The sequence below is a fragment of the Alosa alosa genome, chromosome 16 (assembly GCF_017589495.1).
Source record: "Alosa alosa isolate M-15738 ecotype Scorff River chromosome 16, AALO_Geno_1.1, whole genome shotgun sequence".
Lineage (NCBI taxonomy): Eukaryota > Metazoa > Chordata > Actinopteri > Clupeiformes > Clupeidae > Alosa > Alosa alosa.
In genome coordinates this window covers 10775981-10803597 of record NC_063204.1, presented here as the reverse complement: position 1 = coordinate 10803597, position 27617 = coordinate 10775981, and the positions used below count along the sequence as shown (strand labels likewise).

At 43.0% G+C, this 27617-nt stretch overlaps 2 protein-coding genes and 1 long non-coding RNA gene across 4 annotated transcripts in view; 2 read left to right on the top strand and 1 right to left on the bottom strand.

The window, feature by feature from the left end:
* The first annotated feature begins 95 nt into the window (after positions 1–95).
* On the top strand, positions 96–6536 carry aoc1 (amine oxidase copper containing 1). Of its 2 annotated transcripts, none has more exons than XM_048267214.1 (5): positions 96–291; positions 1237–2793; positions 3583–3871; positions 4714–4846; positions 5072–6536. In XM_048267214.1, exons 2-5 carry the CDS (start codon positions 1245–1247, stop codon positions 5339–5341), a joined length of 2241 nt encoding a protein of 746 aa, XP_048123171.1. In that variant the 5' UTR covers positions 96–291; positions 1237–1244; the 3' UTR covers positions 5342–6536. The 2 variants fall into 2 exon arrangements, with proteins under 2 accessions (XP_048123171.1, XP_048123170.1); XM_048267213.1 differs by lacking the exon at positions 96–291 and adding an exon at positions 569–602.
* An 87-nt stretch (positions 6537–6623) lies between these two features.
* LOC125310035 lies at positions 6624–18121 on the bottom strand. Its single transcript, XR_007196230.1, has 6 exons — positions 18055–18121; positions 12545–12672; positions 12029–12137; positions 10922–11023; positions 7733–7800; positions 6624–7452 (listed from the first exon to the last, which is right to left on the bottom strand). It is a non-coding gene; the product is annotated as an uncharacterized LOC125310035 (long non-coding RNA).
* A 3592-nt stretch (positions 18122–21713) lies between these two features.
* The window catches only part of slc12a7b (solute carrier family 12 member 7b), a 75488-nt gene continuing 69584 nt past the window's right edge, over positions 21714–27617 (top strand). The window contains 1 exon segment of the mRNA XM_048265807.1: positions 21714–22034. Within this exon segment, the coding sequence (XP_048121764.1) occupies positions 21866–22034 (169 nt within the window). The 5' untranslated portion in view covers positions 21714–21865.

The following is a 27617-nucleotide window of genomic DNA, read 5'->3' as shown; positions in this document are numbered from 1 at the left end:
GGTGGGTTTATGGATAGCAGTGGACCAATCACAACCCTCCCCTGAGAGGCAGGGGATGATAAATACTGAAGGGCCTGAGAACAACAGCATTTGTTCTTTTCCATCACTGGAACTTCAAAGAGGTGTTTCACCACAGACTGGCACTGGCACAGACACAGACACTGACACATACACACACACACACAGACACACACACACACACACACACACATACACACAGACCGCAGAACTGCTGGCAGTAGCCACAAAGACACCCACCAGAAAATTTCAGGAGGCATCACAACACAACAGGTATGTTCATTTGCATTCATTAGTTTCATTTCTTAACAAAAGCCTGCTGTTTTTCCCCCTTGTATCTACACAATGAATCGAGACTTACATAAACGCTCTTTACATAAGCATGTTACAAAAGCAAGCTACAGCATTTTCCATGTCAATCTGTAAGAAATTACTCATCGATTCAGCAAGCAGTGGATCACCACCACTTGCCCGTGTGCCTGCCTGCCTGCCTGCCTGCCTGCCAGCACTCAGAGAAGAACAGAGAAAAAAGGAGAGGAGAAGAGAAGAGAGGAGAGGAAAAGAAAGAGGAGAGGAAATGAGAGGTGAGGAGAAGAGAGGAGTGAAAGGAGAGGAAATGAGAGGTGAGGAGAAGAGAGGAGTGAAAGGAGAGGTGAGGAGAAGAGAGGAGTGAAAGGAGAGGTGAGGAGAAGAGAGGAGTGAAAGGAGAGGGGTGGGTGTGGATCAGACCACTCTGCTGCTCTTGGGGTTTCGTGCTGCTGAGCTGAACGGAACCTAAGCACTTATAGGCCTCCAGGGGCAGAAGGAGAAATGCCAAGGACCCACAGTAACATACTGTATACGGGGAGGACGCTTACTGTAGGAGGCGGGAGAGGGGAATGGGCAAATTGTGGATTATTTCCCTTTTTTCTTTCTTGTTTTCCACGAAAGAACGCTTGGTAGAAATGACGAAAAGCACTGCTCTGTGACAAGACCTCTGAAATGTGGATTTTAAACTGTTTATGTCTCTGTTTGGATAAAGGTGAGCTTTTTTTTATTGATGGTTAAGTGTGTTATGGTTGCAACTGTAGCCTTTTTAAGATAGGAAGGGAGAGTCATAACATGTTCTCTTTGTGTGTGGGTGTGGGGGCAAATGAAAGACATAAAAGCGCTGAGATGGGGTTTTAAAATCTGAGAAAGCTTACGGCTGTACACAAGTCTCTCCTATCTCCTCCTCAGGTGCAAGCATGTGGTCGTGCTGGGGGTTTCTCGTCTGCTTCCTGGCAGCATCGGCATCAGCCTCCAGGGGGCGAGAGTGGGCCCACCACGGAGCCTCCATGTTCGCCGACCTCACCCCACGTGAGTTGAAAGCCGTCCGGGACTACCTGCACGCGCAGAAGGAGCTGGGGCTCACCTTGGCAAAGGAGAAAGTCTTGAAGAAGAACAGCATCCTGCTGATCGAGCTGCACGTGCCGCGCAAACACGAGGCCCTCCGAGCGTTGGACCGAGGCCAGGCCAAGCCTCAGAGGCAGGCTCGTGTGGTGGTGCAGTTCGGGGACCAAGCCCAGCCCAACATTACGGAGTACATCGTCAGCCCCCTGCCTTATCCCACAACCTACGAGGTCAAGACGTTCAAAGGCGGCCGGCCGATCCTCTTCGAGTCGCGGCCCATCACGTCAGCGGAGTACCACCACCTTCTGAAGGTGCTGGAGAAAGTGGAGATGAAGGCTCGCAGGCTTCTGCACGAGAGCACAGGGTTCGCGGGGATGGTGGGTGTCAGCGACTGCGGTGACCGGTGCTTGACCTTCTCAGACATCGCTCCCCGAGGACTGGCCCCGGGCGAGAGGCGGACGTGGATCATGCTGCAGAAGTTCGTGGAGGGCTACTTCATCCATCCGGTGGGCTTCGAGTTGCTCGTTAACCACAGGGACCTGGACCCTGAAAAGTGGGCCGTGGAGAAGGTGTGGTACAACGGGCAGTACTTTGACAGCGTCGAGGAGTTGATGGAGAAGTACGACCAGGGCACCATCAAAAAACACAAGCTGCCAGAACACGATCCGACTGACCTCTACTCGACTTTCGTCCCGCGGGGCCACTCCAACATGGCCTCAGACATCCACGGGCCCAAACTGGTTGAGCCCCAGGGGCCACGCTACCACGTGGACGGGAACTTTGTGGAGTACGCCGGCTGGTCGTTCGCCTTCCGCGTGCGCTCCTCTGCAGGTCTCCAGATCTTCGACCTACGCTTCAACGGCGAGAGAGTAGCCTACGAGGTCAGCCTGCAGGAGGCCATCGCCTTTTACTCGGGCGACACGCCTGCCGCCATGCAGACCAAGTACATCGACGCCGGGTGGGCCATGGGCACGTCCGACTACGAGCTCGCCCCTGGCATAGACTGCCCCGAGATTGCCACTTTCCAGGACATGTACCACTACTACGACACGGACAAGCCGGTGCGCTTCCGCAATGCTCTCTGCATCTTCGAAATGACCACCGCTATGCCCCTAAGGAGGCACTTCAACTCTGACTTCAAGGGAGGGTACAATTTCTTTGCCGGCCTGGAGAACCATGTCTTAGTGCTAAGAACTACCTCAACTGTTTACAATTACGACTACATCTGGGACTTCTACTTCTACCAGAACGGAGTAATGGAAGCCAGGGTCAGTGCCACTGGGTACATCCACGCCACCTTTTTCACACCCAACGGGCTCAACTACGGCACCAAGGTCTACAGCTACGTGCTGGGCAACCTGCACACCCACCTCATCCACTACAAAGTAGACCTGGATATTGCTGGTGAGTTAATTTTTTGGTTTTATTCAATCTTTTCTGCACGTTTTTGCTGTATACAGCATGCATATGGGGAGATTTCACTCATTTGAGTTTTATAACCTGAATATGCCTGGTGTTGATAATAAACATTGAAACATGGACACAACAGACATATAACGATTATATAAATGAATATATAAAAACAAATGTTATGTGTCAACTTAAAATTTTGACAAGCAAAACAAAAAAAGTTTTGTGTACGTGCACAAAAAGCTGTGAGAAGATCCAGCAGAAAGAGCATTGTGAGTATTGTGATTATTAAAGTGTATTTCGGAACTGCAGTCATGTGCCCTACTGCTGCATGTGGCAATCTCATGTGACTCCCTATATATTTACTGCCCCCTCTTATGCTATATGACTCAGAGCACCAGAAACAGCACTAAATTAAACAGAAACAGCTGTCTGCTTTCTGTGCTGCGTTACCATAGCTACCACTTGCCTGCATAGTGTAGTGCACTGTGACTTATGGACCTTAATGCTGAAAACACATCATGCAAACAGTTATGAAATGTTGAAAACACATTGCATTGAGAAAACTGTTTTGAGGCGGCTTTAAAATGTTGAAAACACATTGCATTGAGAAAACTTTTTTGAGGCGGCTTTGAAATGTTGCAATGGTTTTGAGGCGGCTTTGAAATGTTGACAACGCATTGCATTGAGACATTTGCTGTACTTTGGTACCAGTGATTTTCTTTACTCTCTGCTGGTCCTTTTAAAACGCTAACAACTTTTCAATGCGATTCCTACAAACAGGGCGGGAAAACAGCTTCGAGTCCATGGAGCTGAAGTTTGTTAACGTGTCGAATCCCTGGAGTCCTGGACACACCATACAGCAGTCCCTCCTCGCCAAGAAACAACATGAGACAGAGCGGAGCGCTGCGTTCCGCTTCGGGAAGAAGTTCCCCCGCTACCTGCACTTTTACAACCCCAAGCAGGAGAACCGTTGGGGACACAAAAAGGGCTACCGCATCCAGTTCAACTCCCACGGCCACAGCGTGCTGCCCAAGGGCTGGAAGGAGGAGAACGGGATCAGCTGGGCAAGGTAAGGCCCAGAACACAGACTCATAGAACACAGAGGTCAGAACACAGAACCTAAGAACACAGAGGTCAGGACACAGAATGCAGAACACAGAATTTGGAACGCAAAGCATAGAACACACATATTAGAATCTGGAACTGTTTATGGTGTTAATGGTCATGTGGGGTCAGATGTATGTTAAAATCTTAAAATACATCTATGTTGTAAATGATGATATATTTCAGCTGAAAAGCATATAGGTATTTGTTACAGATAGGAGACCAACCTGACACCCTGAGCAGGCTGACAGAGCAGTGCATTTTACGACAGAAAACAAAAGTTGCAAGACTTTTGACCAGCTGTGCTCAAGAGAAAAGTACCCTCAATCCCATTTAGTCTCAAAGACACAACCCATGATTTACGATACCTCGACACCAACATGCTGAAGCCAGATTGTGCAGTCAAAACAACGTGTGATAGCACAGCTGCAACACGCTGTGGCTAGATTGCACAGTCGAGATAACAAGGTGTAATAGCTAAGCTAACATGCTGAGGTCAGATAGTGTAGTCCCATCAAGTAGTGCTAAAACACAGCACACACACACACCAGTGCAAATGATAACAGAGAGCAGAAGTGCAGCAGTGATATCTGGCCCAAGACCAACATACTGTACATAGTGATGCACTTAGGACAGGCAGGCCATGCACTCTCTAGAGAAGAGTTTGGACTCCAAATTCCTTAAAAACAAAGAAGCTTTTACTCTTATTCCATACTGAATTTAGAAGATCTTGAGAGCCTTTTGTAACTGATACACAATGTCACTAATTTCCTCATAAAGCAGCTGTGTCTGTCTGTTTTTAAACAGATATCCTTTGGCAGTGACCCGTCACAAGGACAGTGAGGCTACCAGCAGTAGCATGTACACCCAGAATAATCCTTGGGAGCCTCTTGTGTCTTTTGAGGACTACATCCGCAATAACGAAAATATCACCGAACAAGTAAGGACACAAACATTAAACAAAAACTTGTCTCTTTCATAGTTTGCTTTACTACCATCAGGTAATGCTTCACATTCAGGAATGTAACTATTAAAAAGCCAAAACAGAACATTGATGAATCTTGGCCTGTCAAACTTTTAATCACGTGAGATAAAAGTCACAGAGTATCATACCACTGTGAGTCATGTCCTGTATTTGAACTTTGTGGTCATTTATTGTTTTCAGGATCTTGTTGCCTGGGTGACTGTAGGTTTCCTGCACGTCCCTCATTCAGAAGACATTCCAAACACGGCAACGCCCGGCAACGCTGTGGGCTTCTTCCTTCGGCCCTTCAACTTCTTTGACGAGGATCCATCACTCTCATCCCGTAGCACGATAATAGTGCGGCCCGGGAAAGAGGGCACGCCCACGATCCAGAGGTGGACTCCAGAGGTAATCGGACATTGCGTGACCGATAAGCCGTTCACTTATAACGGTACTTATGCAGGGGTGTGAGCTGCATCAGAGATGATCTATGATGCTAGATATAGAGGACAATCCTTGTGATCTTGTAAGTATGTGTGTTGAACATTTCTGTATGAAATTTTCCATGACGTTAAATGATTATCTACACATGCAGATACAGTATACAACAATTCACTCTCTCTCTCTCTCTCACACACACACACACACAAACACACACTCCTAGAACACCTATCTACATAGTCCAATAACCGTTTTGAAAACAACTCCTTGGGCAGCTTGAACATTCCATGCTGGCCTCATAATTGGCTGGCTGGCTGGTTGACATGTTTTAAGAAAAGCAAATAAACCAAATGAGCCGTGTCTGGTTGCCTTGGTAAAAAATTGATTTGTGCCCCAAAAACAAGTGTCCAACAATCCTGTACCAAAGGTCTGTTTCTCCAACACCACAATCTCCCCAATCTCTAAATCACTGCATTGCGTCTTTGATGGCTGCGGTCATAACGGTTGACTTGAGTTATGAGATGAGAATCAGTCCGTGTTGACGTGAACGGTCTCCATGGTCTGGGCTTAACGCCTTGGAACATCCAGGATGCAGGACGTGGGATCCGCCTGCCAGCGGGCTTAGCCACGGAGCTTAGCGAGGTCTGCCGGGAAAGCTTTAACCCCCAGGACAGGCGAGGGGTGTCTGTAAACAACGCTGGTGCATCCGCATCTTTAGGAAAACAGTCCGGCATTCACCTGGGTGGTCACTGTGGGAGACCAAAAGCCTGCAGACCAGTCAGATATGGGATGTGTGCGCGTGGTGTGTGTGTGTGTGTGAGAGAGAGAGTTCTGTTTGTGTGTGTTTCTCTGTGTGTGTGTGTGTGTGTGTATGTGTGTGTGTGTGTGTGTATGGGTGCACGCTCCTCTGACTTGGTTCAAAGTGAATAAAGAAACATGAAAAGGATGGTGCTGGCTTTATGACCTCCTGGGTCAGTACACTGTGTCAACAATAACAAACAAAAGTACCAGTATTTGAAAATTTTAATGATTTTCTATTGCATCTCTACACTATAACATTTTTTCAACATACTTTATCTCATTTTCATACATAGCCTATCATATGTATGTAGGCATAAATGTTTTGAAACTGACCTGAACTGTTCCAAATTTAGTGTATGTATTAATGGCTTACTGTGTGTCATGTAAGTGTAATGTGATTATAAATAAATATTTCCATTCATTACTGGTTACTAAAGTATTTTTAGTCTATATTATCAAGTTGTGACTTTGTGAAACTGTTAGTAACAGTGGACCTTCATATACAGACAACCTACACAACTCCATATAAACGTTATTTTGGCCAGGTTCCATAACAGACTCATAGTGCAGTGAGTTTGATGTGAGACTTTACTGCCACAGAAGCTTTAGGAGATGAGATGTTCCTTTAGCAGCTTTTACAAGGAAATTCCACAGTATAGTGGAGATCAACCACGTCAAACCCTGCCCACTGGGGTCTGAGGCAAGGCCTTTGTTTCCGTGAGTACAAAGTTTACAATTAGAAATTCTTCCCAATCCGTTTGTTTACCAAACTCTTTTACGGCGAATGGTAAAGTAGCAGCCGGACAGGCCGCGGAGAGGCCTCGACAGACAAGTCAAACGTTTTTGTGGAGGACCAAAGGACGCAGAGAGGGGGAGGAAGGAGGGGTCGCTCATTCCTCAGAGAAGAGACTAGCATTCCACCACGTCGTCACGGTGACAGCTGCTCCACCGTCACCGTCCTCAAATCTTGTGAAATGACCATGACAATACATCCTTCAGAGATACGTACTGTTCCTATGGCCCAAGAGTGGGAATGTGTTACGGTCGCTATACTGTAGCTTCTCAAACTCACTAGTTTTGGTTCTCAAGGAGTTCAAGCAGTGACGAGAAAAACATGCTTTATCTGCAGTAGCTTTGTCTAATTCAAGTGTCTACATAAAGGGAACACATACGGTGAGGTATACTGGACAAGGGCAGGCTTGCCATCTGACTCAGGAGCCACCTCAGCTCTGTTTAAGGTTAGCTGACTCACCACACACTCAGACATAGTTGGTTCTCCTCTGCCCAGCCAGTGCATGCCACTCATCCATTCAGGACACACTGGCTGACCAGTTCACCTCCTGAGAAAGACCAACACCAGCTGAGTTTAGTCATGATGCACCTTCATCAAAAAAAAATAAGAATAAGAATACAAATTGCGTGGTGAAACACACACAAAAAACTGGAGCTTGAACTACACAGCATTCATGTTTCCCTTACAGATCTTTGACATATGCCATAACGTAAAAGTATGATATTTTAAAAAAGCTATTTAAGACTATGTTTGATTTGTATTAAAATGTGCTATAGATTTCACTATTATTGCGTAAATGGGACTGAGAAAGATGACTGATGTCATACCTGACCAAAATCCAGAGAAGACCACAGAATGACTACAGATTCTTGAAAATTCTGTCCTACGCTGCCCCCTGTTGGCCATGTCATATAAAACAACAGTAGCGTTAAAGATACTTCAGTCCACAGCCACATGGATATTACTGAATTGCTCACATTAATTAAACTTGCCAGCACATTCATGTGCAGGCACCACAGAGACTCAAACATTTCTAATACCAACATACATGACATAAACTGTTAAAGTACTCGTCATTTAAACCCCCTGGACATCAGTCTGATTCTCCGCCTGCTATAATTATTCATGTTCCTCATATTCCCTTTCTGTGCAGCATGCCCTTTCCCAAGGTCGAATTGCTCACCCTTGACATGTGCTTACAGTGTGTGAAGAGCATTGTGTGTGTGCGCTTTATGGCCTCTTCCGAATGGAACTCCAATTTTACACCCCTGATTCAGCAGCTAGTGTGCTTTCATGCTTTCATTCTTTCACCTCATAATTGCCCTATAGCCAGAAATAGAAAAGCCCCCCCCAACCCTCCACACACACACACACCTCCCCCAAAACACCCACCCCACTCTCCGGTGAGTCTCACGTAAGAGACAAGATATGAAATCCTGCCACTGTTTTTCTCTCAGACTGACATTATTTCCTCTACAGTGTTGGGGTTGATTTTCTGTCTACTTCACTAGTGGTCTAGCTTTCGGCAGAAGTCCATGCTAGTTAACTGGAAACCAAACACCCCTTTACTTGTCAGGGGTCATAACACCAATTCCATTTGCTCAACATCGGTGCTGTGTTGTTCTAGCTTAGTTTTTTGTTTTTGTTTTTCACCACCCTACTTGTATTCTTATTATACAACCAAACGTTTGATGGCGGTGCGTCACTGAGAGACGATTAAACGCAACTGGTGTTTGTCCTTCTCATGAGGCTGACTAGTCAGTTCTGGTGTGCATTAAGATTAATATCATCTGCCATCAGTGCACACATGACACAGCAAAGTTTTTGGCCTCTAAGCAACATAATATTTAACATTACCGTTGTTAAATAACAGCACCTGTATAGGTGTCAATAATATTGGCAACAGTTCAATTTAACAAAGCACTAAATTATATATACTGCGCTATGTGGTGTAATAGGCCTCAAAATTGTATATTTGTCACTGCATGTTGTCCAGAAAATATACAGTAGATATACATGTACAGTAGGTATGTACTATAGTGGAAGCACAGAAAAAAGAGCATTTAAAGTGTGCTGATTCTCATTTGTATTGAATTGTATTCTGCCAACACAAATGATGATAACCTTGCAATGTTTTGTGTTTGTGTTTTGTAAATATGTAAAGTAACTATTGCGGTGAAGCATTCCGGTCTAAGAACAAGACACTATACCGAAAAGGGTGACTTTTGATTTTAACTTATTGTCCAAAAGAGTCCCTTACATGGATTCCTTACTTCTGGGTTTGGCACAAAAATGGCCTCATGGTTTAACCAAAATTGTAAAAAAACTGGAATGGCTTAACCAAACTGATAAAAAATATTGCCAAGACCTCAAACCACTCAAAATGACCTATGGTTGCCTAAATTGATTCGTATCACTCTGACCAATGTGTGATCTGAAAAAAAAGATGAGAGAGACAAACAACTAACTGAAAATAGCTATGAACAAACATAGTTTCAAAATTCCTTACAAATACTGTACGTTTCACAAACTTATTTATACATAAGCAGTTATGACAACATAACACAATCAAGAAAGAATTCCTTTCAATTATGTACATTTGAATAGTACTCCACTGCATTCTAACTGTGTGCTTCCAGCAAAGCAGCCCATCACCACATCATTACTGTACTCCCCTCTGTGTGAAATTAGCAGTGATGTCTTTTTGTGTACCCTATAACCGCCGCATGGGTAGGGGATGTGTGGGGAGCCGTTGTGCGTGTATGTCCTCCCCCTGGCTTGGCTGCCATGGTCGGTATGTGAACCACGCCGCTGCTCTTTGTCCACCTCTGAAAATAACCCACAACAGCTGAGACAAAGCTGCACAGACAAACTGGGATAAGGTTGCTGCCAGTGCAGTGGCCTGTCGCTTCAAGACGCTTCAACATATTCACACACCTCTATAAACACACTACACTCTCTTTCTCTCTCTCTTCCTCTCTCTCTCACACACACACACACTCTCTCTCTCTCTTTCTCTCTCACACACACACACACACACACACAAGCAACCATGTGTGTGGAAAGGGTTAAAGTGTTCAGATTAGGGTCCGGTGCAGCAGCAGCAGCAGCATGTTTTATGGGTTTCTCTGTGTTGGCCGTGCTGAGGGGCGGTGACACCAGTACATAGTGTACTCAACCAGTGGTGCATTCACTAGGACTTCTTCCCTAAACAACACCCAGCACAGGGCATCCCTCAGTGGACATATGGGCCATGCATTTCCCATTGCTCACAATTCTTAGCTGCTATTCAGATTACATTGGCCTTGCATAGTCTTTAGTAAAAGCTCTTTAAATATCTGTTTCAACTTCACATTTTTTAAGAAGACAGAAAGAATGCCAAGCTTGAAAGTTAAACCATGCCTAAAAGTGAAGTTAAAAGAATACAAAGTCTGATGATATCTCTTTGGGAAGGTTCCGTCTGCCCAAAAAGATTGTTTGTTTATGATATAAAGTTGTGAGTGTCACTCGCGATCCTAAATCTATGCCCAATACTGGATCCTTCACTCAACACTGTAGTGTATTCTGGTGTTTTCCGTGGAAACTGTAAATAAGAACATCAATCTCTCTGCACACAACACAAGTGTGGGTACGCACTCATGAGACACCAGAAAGAAAGAAAGAAAGAAAGAAAGAAAGAAAAAACATGGTGTTGCATAACTTCCCCTAACCGTTACTCGGCGCTTTCTTGTTTTTTGTGACAGGACTACAGCTGCAGCCGAGGGCTTCAGAGGCCCGGCAAACAGCTGTGGCCAGGAACAAAGAGGCCTGATATGGGCAAATGGCTCCACCAGGGAGGAAACAATCTCTGGACTTAGATCTAGGGCCCCATGTCGTGACCTGATAATGGACCCCGGGAGGCTTCAGATATGCATTAGGAAGAGTTGCAGGCATGTTCACAGGCACAGAATAACATACACCGACGTTCCTGTGACTGAAGGCTTCCTCCCTGTGGTGACAAAACAAACCTCACTCACAATTCAGTGCACTTTCGCAGTAGCACTGTTGGGAAGAATGGTTCCAAACATCCAGGGGCACGTCTAGACCAACAGCACCAGAATGGGGTGGGTCAGACACTTCTGCGTGAAAAGAAAACAATTCTGTTGAGGGATAAAACTTTAAAACTGTCAATGTTCACACTGAGATGTCCCTTTTGGTATATATAACATCAGCCCACACATAAAACAAACAAAAAAAGTTTAGGGTATTTTTGTGTAGAAAATGCCATGTTGATTTTCAGGATAGCTCAGCTCAGCTAACTGAAAGGAAGTCTCTATTTGCTTGGACTGTGATGGAGCAGCAAGGTGGCCAGTTACACAGACGCCTTTGCAATTAAGAGCAAAGGAGGTACGGTATGTCCACTTCTTGTTCAGATCCACAGAGGCGAACATTCCAAGTGTTTACAAACAGTTTTCTGCAAAACAGTTTGAGGAGGTAATCCTCCAAAATCACACAGGGAGCAGAACGGAAGGTTACCGTTCAGATGAAATCATTCAAACGGAACTGTTCAGAGAAAACATGTTCGCTGTGACGGATGTAAATGGACGGAGTGGGTGTCTCTTACGCTCTAGCCCGTTTGACTCTGATGAAGATGCTATCGCGTCGAAACGTCACCAGCACCAGTAAAGTTTGTTTAACCAATCGTGTGCTCTGGTACCTTTACTGGGTTCAGTCTTTTGAAGTGGCCCGAGAATTGTGATTGGACGTAAATGAACATTAGCTTAGCAAGTACATCGCAGCAGTAGTTTTCTCAGGGCCTCTCTGTCCCACTCTGTGCTGGACCACCAGCATGAGCTGAGCCTTGGAGCGCTGCGGCGCATCTGGCTAACGCACTCATACCATATTCGGGTCCACGGGCATCAAGTAGGCCTACGAGGTTCAAGTCTGACCCGGTTTATTTCCCGATCCCACCCCATCGCTCTCTTCCACGTGCTTCCTGACACTCCCTTCACTGTCCTATCAGATTAAAGGCATAAAAGCCTGAAAAAAGAAAGGAACATAAGTAAAAAACAAAAGAGCTATTAAAGGAACAGCACATCGGAGGCCTTTGGAGGGAAAGGTGTTTTTCACGCTGGTCTGCTCACCCACACGTCCATCCTGTCCTGTTTCTGTCTCGAAACACCTCAAAAGCCTGACAGGTCCCAGCCTGCATTTTATCTCTCAGTATTCAGTATTCACTCAGAGAGCATTCAACTAATTCAGGAGATTTAGGGAGAGAAGAAATGAAAATATCACTGTAAAATGCATAAAAGACAGACTATTTTGTAAATAACTATTCTTCATCTCATGTTAGACACACTGGGTTGCCTGAAGAACTGAATTGGCATTATATTATTCCCCTTACTTCATTTTTAAGTGCTAATGCAATGTATGATAGAAGCCAGGACAGTGCACACCCCAGACAAACAGCCCTTCTAAAATGGCTCCAAACTAAATGGTGAAAAGCCATTAACTAGGGCTAGGGAAATAACAGGTTTGCAACGAGTGACTCTCTCTCACATCCAGCACGACTAAGAAGTGGCGTGTGTTTGGTATGTGTGTGTGTGTGTGTGTGTGTGTGTGTGTGTGCGGAGCTAAGTGGATCTAATGCATCCACTTACCTGTGCCATGACTCTTAATTGTTAGCCTTGTGGACCAGGAAGCACTTCACTGCACCATTTACTTGACTGTGAATAGAGTGACTATGGCAACCACAAAAGTATAGTAGGCCATAGTTCTCTTTTGCAGACTACAAAAAAAAAAAATAAGATGTTAAATTGGTCTAGGCTCAGAAAGATCATTATGCCTGTGGAAAATGTTTTACAATTATTTTTTACACTGACAGAGAGCAAAATGTGACCTTAAAAGCACAGCAGCCTCATAGCTGATTGGCGGTAAGAGAGGTAGCCTGGCCCCTATAGTGTCCCCTCCACTCATTTTCATCTGGTGAGTCTGGTGGGGGTGGGGCAGTGGAATTAATTCATGTACGTCTGGTTTAAAATAGTTTCCTGGCTCATTTGCACCAGGCAAACAAAATAACACCATGCACACACTACGAATGTTGTTGTGTCACACTGATAAGGCCTAAATTTAGCTCTGACTGGTGGTGGTCTGGGTGAGGTTGCTCACTTTACTCACAAGCCGGCACCACAACAGGGTGGGACACTTAGCCTACAGCATCCACAGACCACCTCAGTCAACAGAAAGAGGCCAAAGCCACATAATAGAAGGCGTCTGTAAAAGAAGATGGTCTCATGTGGGCTATTCGTTGGTGCACTGAGTTGTTGGCCTACCACATGTTCTTAGCAGATGTTAGTAGACAGGTGGTATGAAGGGGTCGACTGCAGGGCAAGCAGGCCTAGGCCTATGCTAGTTAATCTAACTGCATCACTCTCCTCCTTCTCTGGACTGTTGTTACCCCTATAATGACAAGGCCTACTCCTGTTAATGGGGCCAGAACAGATCCATGGAACCTTGAGAGTAGGCTAGGCTATGCTCAGGGACTCGAGTCAGAAGGACGACTACTAGGCTACATTTTGAACATTTGCATTCATATAGCATTGTAGCCTTGTGAAATTGTCCCGTTACAATAAAACTAAAACTGATGGGTGCACTAATAGGCTATGGACCATCGTTGTTAGCGGGGGTCCAGCACAACAGATCAAATAGGCTAGCTAGGCCTACCGAGTGGGTGAATGGGTCACGCTTCTAGAACTTTCTTAGCTTAAAGGGAATGTTCCGGAGCAAAAACAACTTGGGTCTATTTTCAGAAGCTACAGGTTTAAATTGTTGTTTGAAAGCATAATTAGGCCTACGTTAATTGCTGGAGGTTGGGCAAGAGTGTCGTTTGCATCAACATAATTATTTCAGTCTCGGGAACAGGGTAGGAATTTCACGGCGGCCACAACGGCCATGGCCGTCGTAGCCCCTTGCGTTGGCCGTGAGGCCCCTTTGAAAATCAGAGGTTTACAGGCCACGGTGGCCTTGGTGCCCCCTTCTTTCAATATTCTGACATCACAAGTATCACATGAAAGAGCTTTTTCTCAGCTTTTAAACGATGTTAGCCGATAATTGCTGTGTTGAACGGTTCGCGAGAAAAGTAAATAATATAATTAAATGTAATCATACATTCTACTGAAGGTTTTGCGTCCCATGATCTCCCTACCCATTCATTTCGGTGGAATACTTTACGAACCCTTCTTTTAACACATGACAAACCATATATCAGAATAAACAGGAAACCTTACCGAACACAAAGGTGTAAAGCAGTCCCCTGTACAGTTAGCCGTTCCAGAGTAATCCAGTTTTGAATTTACAGTAAAGTTCGACATACATGGATGTCTCCAAATTTGGGCTTTAAGTTTTACAATGTGTTTAAATTGTTCCACATGATTTCATAACGGGCCAAATACAAAATAAATGTTACAAATATCGCCTAGATATTGGTAAATCAGAGTACAGCCTTAATGATCACAAAATGCTAAGCATGCATCTAGGCTATTTGAGTTTCTTAAAGCTGAGCTGTGATTAAATTGTTCAATTCATGATTTCATAACAGGCCAAATATAAAATAAATGTTATATATAGCCTAGATAGTCAGATGATTTACAGTTCTATGTAATATGTCATATTTTCATTTAATGTTTTTGTAATGTTTCATACAGTGATGCAGGTCTACTGCAGTGAATAGGCTAAACTTTGATCATTTTTATAGCCTACTACTGTATAGTTAACTTTGGCCTTGGTGCCCTGACATGTGGCCTTTGTGCCCCCCACCAAATATGCCCAACTGAAGGCCAAGTGGCCTTGCCCCCAGAATGGTGAAATTCCAAGCCTGCTCGGGAACATTCATTCTACATTCATTTCCATTTTTATTTGGGCAAGTGGTTGTGGTGAACCTACCTGACAGTCTTATGAAGAATTAATTTAAACAAACACATGCAGACCAAATTCAGATACCACAACTGACTTTGAATGAGTCTTGGTTTCAAAACTTTTCGGTGGGTTGTTAACATATAGTAGGGGGGCCTATGTGTCTAATTTGGGGGCTTGTGGGATTCGCATGTTAATTTTTGGAGAGCATTATATCTTTGTTCTAGGGGTTCTTAAGAGTAGAAAAAAACAGGTCTCCATTTTTTTTAAAGGTTTTGAAGGACCCAAATCAAAGGTCAAATTCAGAAAAGGTCAAATTTGGTGTTTTGTCCATAAATCTCACATTGCTGGTATTATAGCATAGGGTTTGGTGCCAAAAAGCAAAGATATTCTACAAGGTAGTGTGCAAAAGTGGACCACATAAACAATACAACATTATAAAACATTTTTAGGCTGATAATTGATCTCTTCAACAAGAAATTGTGCCTAAAATTCTCGAAATTGTGCGCTTAAAAAAATAATACTTCAATATCAATTCATGCCTATTAGTGTGCTTGAGTGTAGGCCTAGCCTGCTCTGCCAGTTCTTGTCTACACCCATTCAGAGCACAAAGTGCAGAGATCTCTGTTAAATCAAGTTTAATAGACTTTTACATAGCTAGTATCAGCTGAAGTCTGTAAGGCCTTCAGTAGCCTATGTAAGTGTGAAGAAAAGAAAGGGTAAAAGGATCAGATAGACAAATAGACAGGTGAGTGTGTGTGTGTGTGTAAGAGAGAGAAAGAGAAAGAGAGACACTAGCAGTGACAGTTGGCTGTTTAGCTGGCAGTTATAGAATTTAGAATATCGAATAACCTGAAGCACATAGTGCTCTGTTCTTCATGGTTGGTGATATTAGTGACGTTCTAGCCTTCTACATTTGAGCAAGCACATTTTCATAGTTCATGGTGGCACAGTCTAGTTAGGTTATATTCTGAGGTGTGTCTTTCTGTTAGTCAGGTGATGGCACACATATTCTAAAAGAAACAGATTTTGGGCTATGTATTCAGTGGCAGATATGTGTGGACTGGTGAATGACCCATCACTAGAGACATACATGTATGCCAAATTTCTTGTTTTTGTCCATGAGAGAGTATGGAGATTGGTGATCACAGATCAGCCAACGATTACAATGTTACAGTGCAGTTATTTTACAACAGAACAAAGCAGTTTGGCACAGGAACTGCTACAAATCCACCTGGAACAGTGAGCATCTGCAGCATGCTAAGATTCACTACTAGAAATCATGTGAAGCAGGCAGGACTCAGTGTCTTCAGAAAAGACGTGGTAGACCATCTTCTGAACCTGCAGCAACACCTCCAACTGCATCAAGTCCATCTAGAGGGACTTTGTACACTTGTTCAGCTGCTGCCAGCATAGATAAGTGCTTCTTCTGTTAGAAGCAGACAAAAGAGCAACCAACCAGCAAGTAATAAGTAATATTTTGAAGTCAATGACTTTTAAACAGGTAGCCAATGTAGAGATGCTAGGATGGGGGAAATATGTTCATATTTTGCGTGTGTGTGAGCAGCTGCATTTTGTATGAGCTGTAAGCTCTTTAGACAGGTATTATTACAGCCAGCGTAATAGCATTGCAATAGTCTATCCCTGAGGTGACAAAAGCATGGAATAATTTCTCGGCATCTGGTAAGGATAAGGACTTCCTTATCTTTAAAATGTTCCTTAAATGGTAAAATGAAGTTTTGGTGATCTGTTTTCTGTGATTATTTAGTGCTAGGTTTTTAACACTTGTGGATGAGGTCAGTGGAAGATCACTATATGTAGCCTGTGATGTGGATAGGATATCCCTCATCTTTTTAGAACCTAGAACCTTGACTTCTGAGTTCAAAAGCAGGCAATTATTCGTCATCCATGTCTTTATATCTCTTATACATGTGTCAAGTTTGGCTAACAGGGTTAATTCATCAGGTTTTATGGAGAGGTATAGTTGTATATCATCTGCTAAACAACAGGGGCCCCAGTACTGAGCCTTGAGGCCCTCCATATTTTCCATAATCTGGGTAGATGGTTTATTATGGACCTGTACAAATTGTTGACGGTTAGGAAGGTATGATCTAAACCAAGTGAGTGCTGAGTCTGATGCCTATCAAATTTTCAAGCCTAAGTAGTATGTCACGGTCTATGGTGTCAAAGGCAGCGCTGAGGTCCAGAAGAACCAGTATTGATACAAGGCTAGGTTTTTTGAGGGAGGGCTTAATAACAGATGTCTTAAACGACTGCGGTACATGCCCTGATAGCATTGAATTATTTATAATCTAGAGCAAAATATTATCCAGGAAGGGGAGAGCAATCTTAACAAGGTGTGTAGGAATAGGGTGTAGTAGACTAGTTGTAGACTTTGATGAGGAAATTGTGGAGGCGAGATCTAATATGTTGTGTATATGTAAATGAATTAAATGTTTTTCGAAGTCTCATCTGTGATTCTGTTATGTTTTTGCTATCTTTCAGCAATGGAATATGCCCAGATAGCAAGGTGACATTGATATGATGTTGATTTTCCATCCAAATCATCATTTTGGTTGAGATTGAAATCTCAATGGTAAATAGACATTGAATCAGCATTACAATCCTGACAAAACCCCGACAGTGCATGAGCATAGATAGAGAGACATCGAAACAACATTGGTTTATAGTTTATATTGCCATAATCGATAGAGCATCGATACATAGTTCAGTAAAAGATATTGAAAAGTCATGGATGTATGGTTTACTGGGAAATTTTGACGTGGTGATTGAAAAGTAGTGGATTTTTAGTTGACCGCGCGACGACGTTTGAACTGTCAGGCGGGAGATCATTTTGAGCAACGGTTCAGTCAGACCAACCGTGTTCAGCTCTCTGTCAAGTTCGCAGCTCCACCTTAATGGTAAGCAAGCATTTATTTATCTAACGATAATGTTTCAATGTGAAATTGTACTACATTAAATTCGGGCATGTTTACAGTCTATGTACATCGTAGCCTACTGTCTAACTTACAAACTCATTCATGCTTGAGTCAACTTAGGCTAGCTACGTTATCGTTGCTGGTCAAATTAATGTTTTACGTTAACGTTAGCAGTTCATCATAATGTTATGTTAACGTTAACGTTACGAGTTTATTATATTCATATGATTTACATAAAATGTTTGTTGAGTTTAAACTTTTACTGTCAAAATGATAGGCTGAAGATGATGTGCTGCTGGCTAACGTGAACCATTACTTACCAGCTAGCTAGCCTAAGTTGACTCAAGCACAGGCTGGACTGGTAATCTGTACAACCGGGCAAATGCCGGTGGGCCTGTCCATATGTGGGCCGGTGACCTCCGGGATTGTTTTTTTTTTTTTTTTTTTTAAAGTTATTTAGCCTATTTGCGGCCCATCATGTAGACCTAGGCTTAGCCTATAAATGCAGTTGCATCCATTTGGATTGGGGGTGACAGGTCAATCATTTTGGCCTCTTCATGACAGGTTCAGTGTGTGTTACGATCAGCCCCTGCCCCACCCCTCAAGTGGATTTGTCCAAGCAGCCGCTTGGTTTGTGGGGAAATATAGCCTACGAGTCCATGCATGGTAGCCTAGGCTATATAAGTGCCCTCCGCTGGCTGGTGTTCACATCATCGCAGTTTAACCGTAAACAGCAATCAGAGGTGTCTAATTTTATTCCATAAATATATTGTTTTCATAGGCGTAAGTTGCACGCCTTCTGAAGAGCTTCCATTTACTGCACCATGTAGGCTACTGTAGTGCGGTTTGTCTGTCAACATAAAAAAATCTCCGGTACCTACAATTTTAGCACAACTTGGTGGAAAAGTGTAGCACAGGTTAAAGAAAACCTATTCATGTTTGGACTCAAAAGGAACTTCAAAGTATTTCCCATATAGTAGCCTTTTAGCTCACAACGACAATGAAAGTGGAACTTGGAAAGTGGAAGTCTCTCCACCGAAAGTGTTACATTAGATGCACAATCAATCTCGATGCACGTAAAAGTATCAACTGGTAGGTTAGTAAACGAAGGTAGCCTAATTTTGCAAAATGTGATGACGGCACACAAACTTGGGCAAAAACGTTTAGTATACACTTGTGGTGATAGCCTACAGTTAATGTGAATCGCTGACTACAACCAATGTAGAAGATTTGCACCAAATAGGCCTAAAGGCTGTGGTTGTGTTTCTACAACATGTTGGCACAAATCGTAATTTCTGTCAACTATGACGATCTGTGGTTGAGATATCTGACATTTTTCTGTTAAAGATTGGCATGGAGACAATGGGACAGGGTCGCCTTTGTCAGTGTCCTTATGTGAACTTGCACAGGTCAACTTGCTCATCTTTACTTGCGTACCACTTCACACCAGTGCTTCAGACCAGAGCTGATGCTTCAGCAATAGCCATCACTGAAAAGCTGTAAGTGTTGTTGAACACAGCTGTTCTCACATTAGCTTATTGCGATAAACATAAACCATTGTTGCCTAATTACCAATTATTCATTACACCTGTCTGTAGTATCTACTTTTTTTTGTGTTTTTCACATATAGTATTTTGCAGTATTTTTAAAATTACAAAATTACTATTTTGCATTTGAAACACATATTACATGTTTCAGAAATACTACCCATCCCTGGGAACAGGCAGATTACATCTTTATAGTTGGCCATATAATGACATACTTAGGTTAATACTGTATTTCACCAGTTAGGGCACAAAAATGGCCAGTAGCTGCACTGTGTAGCCTATCTTGACATGTCTTTAAGTTTTGGGTTACAATATACAGGTAGTGGGCTCTCTGTTGATTTTAATGAGTAGGCCTAAGCCTAAAGTTACAGCATGTCTATCACAATTGACCAGACTTTGACCTTTTGTCTTCTTTTAACAAAATTCTGGCTATGATTGTTCCTTGTATTGCATCATGAGCCATCACTGCACCTATTGCATTCTACTGTAGCCTTAAGCCTAGCTCAGTCATTATGTTGGACCACATCACCCTCCATTAGAAGTGCAATGAGCTGCATTGAGCATAATAAACTGCATTTAGAATTCCAAATCCATATTTCCAGATATTTTGGTAAAAGTAACTTAAAAGTAATACAATAGTAGTGTAATGCCTTACAATTGACATTAGTGACAGTAATATTATAATGTAATGAATTACTTTGAATAAGTAATACATAATATATTACGATTTTGAAGTAACTTGCCCAACACTGATTAAACCACATGTCACTGCTTGACTAAATGAAAAATATAGGCTACTGAACATGCATGGAGATCGTCATAGTTGACAGAAATTACGATACTGATTATATAATAACCTATAGGTCCAAATAGGTTCAATTCCCGGTTCAATTCCCGGCTTCCACCGTTGTGCCCTTGAGCAAGGCACTTAACCCCAAGTTGTTCCGGGGACAATGTGATCCCTTGTAATATAGTTGACATATGTAAGTCACTTTCGTCAAGAAGTGTCTGCTAAATGTAATGTAATGTAATGTAATGTAAAATCAGTTTATGAAGTGTTGCTACAGCATGATACTGTGTGTTTGTTATTTATGGGGGGGAATCAGGGGGGGATTTTGGTATCGGTGGGCTTGTGTGTGTGTGTATGTGTGTGTGTGTGTGTGTGTGTGGAGAGTCGTCCGGTCCAGTAGTGGGCCAGTCCAGGAGAAAATTGCCAGGGCCGAATTTTGTTCCCAGTCCGACCCTGCTCAAGCATGAATGAGTTTGTAAGTTAGGCTACGATGTACATAGACGGAATATGATTATTCTAAAGTTTCACTTGTAAGTAGCCTTCAGTTTAACATATTTATATAACACTGTATATCTTTCTTCTATTTCTGTTAGGTGCCGCTTCACTCAACTGGATGGTCAGGCTGACTGCAACCGTAGGCCTACTGAATAGATGGCAGGGAAGCACAGCACACGGGAATTTATAAATGAAGAAGAGTGAATAAATGCACTTGCTTTTCAAACTGATAACAAGTTGTCAATGGTTATTTATGCAAGCTTGTGTAGCCTAAACCAGACATACCTAGGCCTAGCCAAATGTATCCTGGCTGTAGATAAAGCAGGGTATGAATTTCCCAATATTTTGCCAGATTTATAGTGGTTTACTGCGGTTTAATATGAATTGAAATCGCATTGATCTTTAGTTTGGTTGTAATTTCAACATTGTTTCAATATTTATTTTAATTGAAATACAATTGAAATTCCGCTGGTCTATAGTTAATAAATCAACATTGTTTCAATATTAACTGAGGGTGCAAACTGATGTTAAATCAACATCGAAATCCGACATTGATTCAATGATTTATGGTTGACAATGTAATGTTGATTCTACATAGTTTCAATGCCCGTCTGCTATCTGGGTGTGTATTTGGTGAAACTGATTGGTTATTGAGCTTATCTCTAATTGTTTGACATACAATCATAATACTGACATACAATCATACTGTTGAAAATAACTGTTTTGTGAACTTTATTCAACATAGCCAGTGATTTAGGCGAAATTTATGGTGTTAATTACAGTGAAATAGGCCTATACAATTTCAAAAAAATAGGGTTGAAACAGGTAAAAAAAATGGAGACATAATTTTTCTCCATGTTCAATGAACTCTTAAGACAGTCCAACCACTCCAAAAATTAACATTTCAAACCCACAGAAACCATTTAGGCCACCTGACTAATAGGATGAGCATGGGGAAGACAGTTCCCGAACATTAGCTCCGGTTGCTGCTGCTCGTGCCTCATATTCCGAACCTCCCACTGATTTGTATCTGCCGTGGATTGACACCAGCTCGCGTGTACTTCAGCCAATCAGGCGCCGGTAAACTCGACTAGCGCACGCCCTTTGTATGATCAATCCATGGATCATCCACGCGTGTGTCCCCACACATATCATACGCTGTGTGCTGTTCTGTGCTGCCTGTGCCCGCGCACCCCGGCTCAGATTGGTTGGTATGACTCATAGCGGTAAACCGTGTGGTCCCTGAAGTTATATTTTGATCAAGAGGGTCCGAGAACGGTCGGGCAAGAGTGAAGAAACATGACGGAAAGGTTTGTGGTCATCCCCGTGGGGCAGGGTGACAATGAAACCCGGGAAGAAGTCGATGACTATGTACCTGACGACGGAGGAGGAGGAGCGGGGGGTGATTTTGTTGACAATCAAGGCGTAATTCCAATTCTTGAATACAGCAGAGAGCCCAACAAGTACGGTAAGATCAACTCTCTTTCGAAAAAAGTTTAACAACTTGAGAACTGCTGTTCGCAAACCTGTCTTTTGCCATCACCTGCTCTGACAGCACCATGTAAGTCGTATCCCCTGCTAACGTTGCCAGGGTAAAGTTGCTTTGGTGATTAGCAAATTGCTCATCGGCTGCAAAGTAGGTGTTACATAACGGGTTCCACATGTGCTGATGATCAAGGCATACATGACGGCTAAGCAAATACGCCTGTGTCTAGGTCTATAGCCTTATATAGCAAAACAGAATGACAATAATGATGATAATAATAATAATAATAACATTCTCATTGCTCTGTAGAGTTTAAATGATTTGGAGTGCAGTGCAGTTGCACTATTGTAGTTTCCACAACAGGACGCCTCCCATGCTTTTGTATAAAGCTACTGTCCCTGGAGCCCTTGGCCCAAGCTCACACCAGTCTGTCGCCACCTTTGGCTGTGACTTCACCATCTGCCAGTCGGGACACCATGTCATTTCATTGTTCAAGTTTTGGTTTTAATAGAATATGTCACATGTGCTGATTACTCACCCAGCCTTTCAAGTCACTCCATACCATACAACGGAAAAAGGAATGTGTGTGTCATTTCCCTTTTTTTAAGATGTGACATTACACATAATAGCATAAGGTGTTCCTGGAATACACTTGGGCAAAGCAATTAACATGCCCAGGCCACTGGCTTTGATTCCCATAGATCTATATTCAGGAGCAGTGGACATTCCATTGTGTTCATGACCAACAAGAGACGTTGGCAACCAGAAGTGACATGGAGCTCTAAAATTAGGCTAATGGTTTTATGTCACCTATTGGTGACTTTGGAAAAGACGGATTAAAACTGTTGCTCGGACTTGTTTTTGAGTTTATTTTCCACTTTCCACACTCAAGCACATGGGAATTACCTGGGTGTTCCATTCCGCTACAGCCAAAGCATGGCTTGGAATCAACTTCAGTCCCCTAATGCCCCGCCACACCCCGTTCCCCCGGTAGAAAGTTCCAGCTGTCGTAAATTATCTCTCCCTGTCAATATGGACAGAAATGCTGCTGTGTTCAAAAGTGAGCGAAGTCATAGCAAATAGGAAAAAATAAAGCTTTTTTTCATTCAGCTAGACAATGGACTACTTACTGACACAGACATAAAGGGGAACTGACAGTGGCACTGTAAAAACCCCTTGCACCCTTGTTGGTGTGATGTCAAGAGACCCCACGATAAATCAAAAGACTTTTTCAGTCATTGATCCCATTAGAGGTAAAGTTTGTAAACGTCAGCTGTGTTGTGAAACTTTACTGAGTGGTGTTCTGTAGGGCAATGAATGATACCTCAGAATACTTAAAGAGTCATATAGTTTGTAAGAGCCGGGTTGAAACTTTGGTGAGTATTGTTAAATTATCTGTAATGATATTATATCATCCGTCCTCTGAGGGCGGCCCCAGCCTTAAAGCCCACTTGAGTCACACAAAGTGAGGTTCTCATCACAACCTGCCTGACCATCCTTAACGCACAGCAGATGCGGCAGCGTGGAAAAAGCTGGGATCAACATGTTCCAACATGGCCCCTTCGCTGGAATCCCTGTCTCTGGTGATCACCTCCGGACACGTCTGTCCTGGTCATCAACCTCCTGACACTCACTTATTTCACTCCTCAGACTTGGGTTGGGATGTATTGAAGGCCTGTGAGATTAAGGCTTGAAGTAACATGATGTAGGAATTCCCCTTTTCATTCCAAATTCCGAGCTACTAAGTACCCATTAAGTGCTAAGGAGGTACCCAATTAAGGGTCATTCACACCAAGAACGCTAACGATAACTAAACAAATATCGTTCTCGTCAATATGAATGACAATGTTCACATATAAACTATAACGATAATGAGATGAAGAACGATAATGCTCCGGATCACTTTCAGAGCGATTTTGAGAAAGATAAAAAGCTAATAGCCAATCAGAGCCCCTTAAATTTTAGCCATCACATTCATTAACACAAGGACAGACTTTGTTTATCGTTGTTCAGTGTGGACGCTTTTATCGTTATGGTTATAGTTATTGTTATCGTTCCTGGTGTGAATGACCCTTTAGTCTAAAACTGACAAAAAGGGGTCATGCTCCAGCCAGTGACAGCAATGACACGTCTGCGCATCGGCAATCTCTAAGCCACTATTTTGTGGTAAAAGAACTAGGGCGTTGCTTTGAGAGAGGATTTTGGAATCGTGGCGTGGAGTAGTCTTCCTTCAAAACCCACAGAATGGATTTTTCAGGGCCGATAGCTCTCTGGTCTTGGGTTTACTGGATTGTCTAATTGAATTAGTCGTTGGGTAGAGCAAGGTTGCTTTGTGTCATGAAGCATGGGGTAATGAGATTGGTCTCAGCGCTGTAATTGCTCATTGCTGAAAATATGACGGGAACGGGGGGTGGGGTGGGGTGAGTGTTTGGAGGCATATTTCAGCAGCTGTCCGATCTCAGTCAGAAGAGGGTCAGGGATAACAGGATTTGCTTTCAACCAGACACTTAAGTGGTCCTTAGATGAGCTCTTCTTCAGCCCTTTGAAAATGTTTTTTGCTCCACTTTGCTGTGATTTAATTTGCATCGTTTAGGTCTGTGAAAGATAAGACAAAAGGCTGACTGACGGACCATCACACACGCACACACACCCACACGTGCACGCACACATGCGCACACACACACACACTGACACACGCTAATACAGTACAGTATATGCCACACACACACACACACACACACACACACACACACACACACACACACACACACACACACAGATTGGCCCAGGCTTGGCATATATGAACCTCTGTTCAACATCTCCAAATTGCATTTTGAGTCATTTAGCCACGGTAATCTTGTTTTGTCCAGAAAAGAGCTGTAACGAGACGAAGCAATCGCTCTGACCTTTCCTGCTGTGTGGTGCTAGGCCATGTCTCCCCAGGGGGTCTGTTTGCTTTTCCTTTTGAGGCTATGCCTTTGTTGGTGGGCACTCACTGCACCACACCTCTATGTCACCATTCAGCAGGCCATGTGGAGCATCGTTTTAAGCGGGCCTGTTTCTGCTTGGCATTGTTGACAAATCTCTCCAGGGACCTGAGTGTCTGCAGGTAGGATTAGGGCTTATCAATTATGGCAAAGATCATAATTATGTTTAATTAACATAAATATTTTCAATATTGAGGTCATGCTTATGCTTAATATGATTACTCAATGATTTTGGAAACACCATCCATTTTCTGAACTTTCAAAAACATAAACTAAAAAACAAATGGGAAAATAAATGGGGGGAATAAAACATTTAAAACAGTTAACACCCTAAAGGAAAGGGGCAGGTTACGCTGGATTTATAACTCATGACAAAATGAGAGCATTGTCGCGAAACAGAATATAATAATGGTAATAATAATATGCTTTATTTCTATAGCACTTTTCACACACAGAATGCAGCTCAATATGGAAAATAAGGGGTTAGTCGTTGTATCTTGATTGTGTTGTTTTCCTAATAGTTGGCATAGGCTAATCTAAATTGAAACTTAATTGTGATTAATTGCACAGCTCTAGGCTGTATTAGTCTCTAGTATTTGCTGAGAGGTATAATTGGGTGATATCTATTTGCTAATGTAATACCATGAGCAAGATTCTTAGGGCTAACATAATTTTAATGTTCCCATACGCAATATGATAACTTTAGTTCATGCATGAGACATTTTGCTTGTTGCCTGACTTTGCATGTTGCCCATCATTTTAAATTTGTCTCCCTGTCTTGAATGCACGATGGTGTTTTAAGCCCTCAACGTCATCTTCCAGGCAGCGCTGCATGGAAGGCACTAGTGTTAGGGTTAGGGTTACAGTAGGTGCCTTGAAGTCGACAGTCGCAGCGCTGCCTTGAAGTCGACGATGGGTGCTTATAACACCATCGAGCTTCTTGAATAGACATTTCCATTACTTAAAGCAACACCAAAGAGTTTTTTGTACCTTAAAATAATGTTTCCAAAATCGTTTCAGTGGTTCATCAACTTGTTACAGGGTGAACGGCACTTCTGCATTCGCTTTGCAGCCCTCTATCGGCTATAACCGCACTACAGTATGTAAGTTTGCCAGATCGGGTAGCGGATCTATAGTTCGATGGAATGAGACATAAGAAACTACAAATTTGACTTGCATCTGATGTCGCAATACATCGTACTTTCATAAATCGTGCAACATATTCTACCTTGTCTGTGGACATTGTTATTTGCAAAGCCGGTGCTGGATAAACAAATAACGTGCGTGCGACAGAGGGAAAGTTCTTTGGTGTTGCTTTAAAGATTTCAGGAATGTGTATTTGTTGGTTGCTTCTTATTAGTGATCATCTATATTATTGACTTACTCAAAGGCTTTCCCAAGATCTCTGCGCATCTGAATACCTCTGAAACAACATTTGTGGAAGACGTTTAGACTACTTCAGTGTATGCTTATGGAGACACTACAGTGCAAGCCCTACTTGCACGTCACGTGACCAAATGGGAAGTGAATGGTGGCTGGTGTGTGAATGGTGGTTGGTGTTGCGAGTACACCTGCGACTGTACATTTGTTTTGAAATAAGACCCACCCCACTTCATTCCTGCAGTGAGTTAGACAATGAGTGTGTTTTCTGTCTGATGTCATGACTGCAGTAGGCTAAGTAATATGATATGAGTGGGATTTAGCAGACTATTTAACATCACTACCGACCGCTGCTCCACCACAACACTGAGGGTCCAATCCATCCCCTTCATTTGCTACGGAGATATGAAAGTCTTGGCAAGGCAGCACAGACTCTGTCAGACTAATTATCCCAGTGTGAGAAGGCCTGCCTGCCGTCATTAGGGCTGGATTAGGACTCTGTGAGAGGGTTACAGGCTTCCCCGATGGATTGATGAAATATGGTTAAGCTTGCTGTGCCCTTGACATCTCCTGCGTTCTGGCATTTACTACTTAGCATGGCATAGGAAAATGCATTCAGTTCGAATGCATAGGCTATAGGCTAGTTTTTTTCTCATGCCTTTTTCTTCATGTCCTCTTCTGTTGAATGAAGTCTTTGGGAGTACCTGTTGCCTGTTCACAGATAGCCTAATAGCCAAGGTGTGACACGTCTGCATCTGGTTCTGATATAGCATGGGTTAGAGTTGGATATTCTCACAATGCTTTATTGTCTGTCTTTTAAAGCCTGGGGAATCAGAGAATAAAGTGGCAGGAGAAGTGAATGATTAGGCAGGCCTAAGCAATGCAAATAAGCAGTGAAAATATTTGTCTAAGCCTAGGCTATTTTTTTCTTCTTTGCTAGATATGTCGTTTTGCTGTGTATGGTTTATATTAATATTTCTGTGTACTGTACTGTACTGCTGACTTATGTAAGATAGTGAGTTTTGATCCTTCAATAGAGCACGTATAGCAGGGATTGAATGCGAGAAAGGAGGAGACGAACAATGACTACAAGAGAAAGCGGGGGATGTGGGATGACCGCAGGAGAGGAGAAGAGGAGGGCGGGGGCCGGAAAGGCGAAATCAGGGGAGAGGGAGAGGGCCCTGAGGAGCCTCTCTCT

What these genes read in the sequence shown, in the direction of transcription:
- aoc1 (XM_048267213.1), top strand. An exon ending in AACGGGATCAGCTGGGCAAG is followed by an intron (nt 3,872 to 4,713) that starts GTAAGGCCCAGA and finishes GTTTTTAAACAG; the next exon opens with ATATCCTTTGGCAGTGACCC. An exon ending in ACGAAAATATCACCGAACAA is followed by an intron (nt 4,847 to 5,071) that starts GTAAGGACACAA and finishes TATTGTTTTCAG; the next exon opens with GATCTTGTTGCCTGGGTGAC.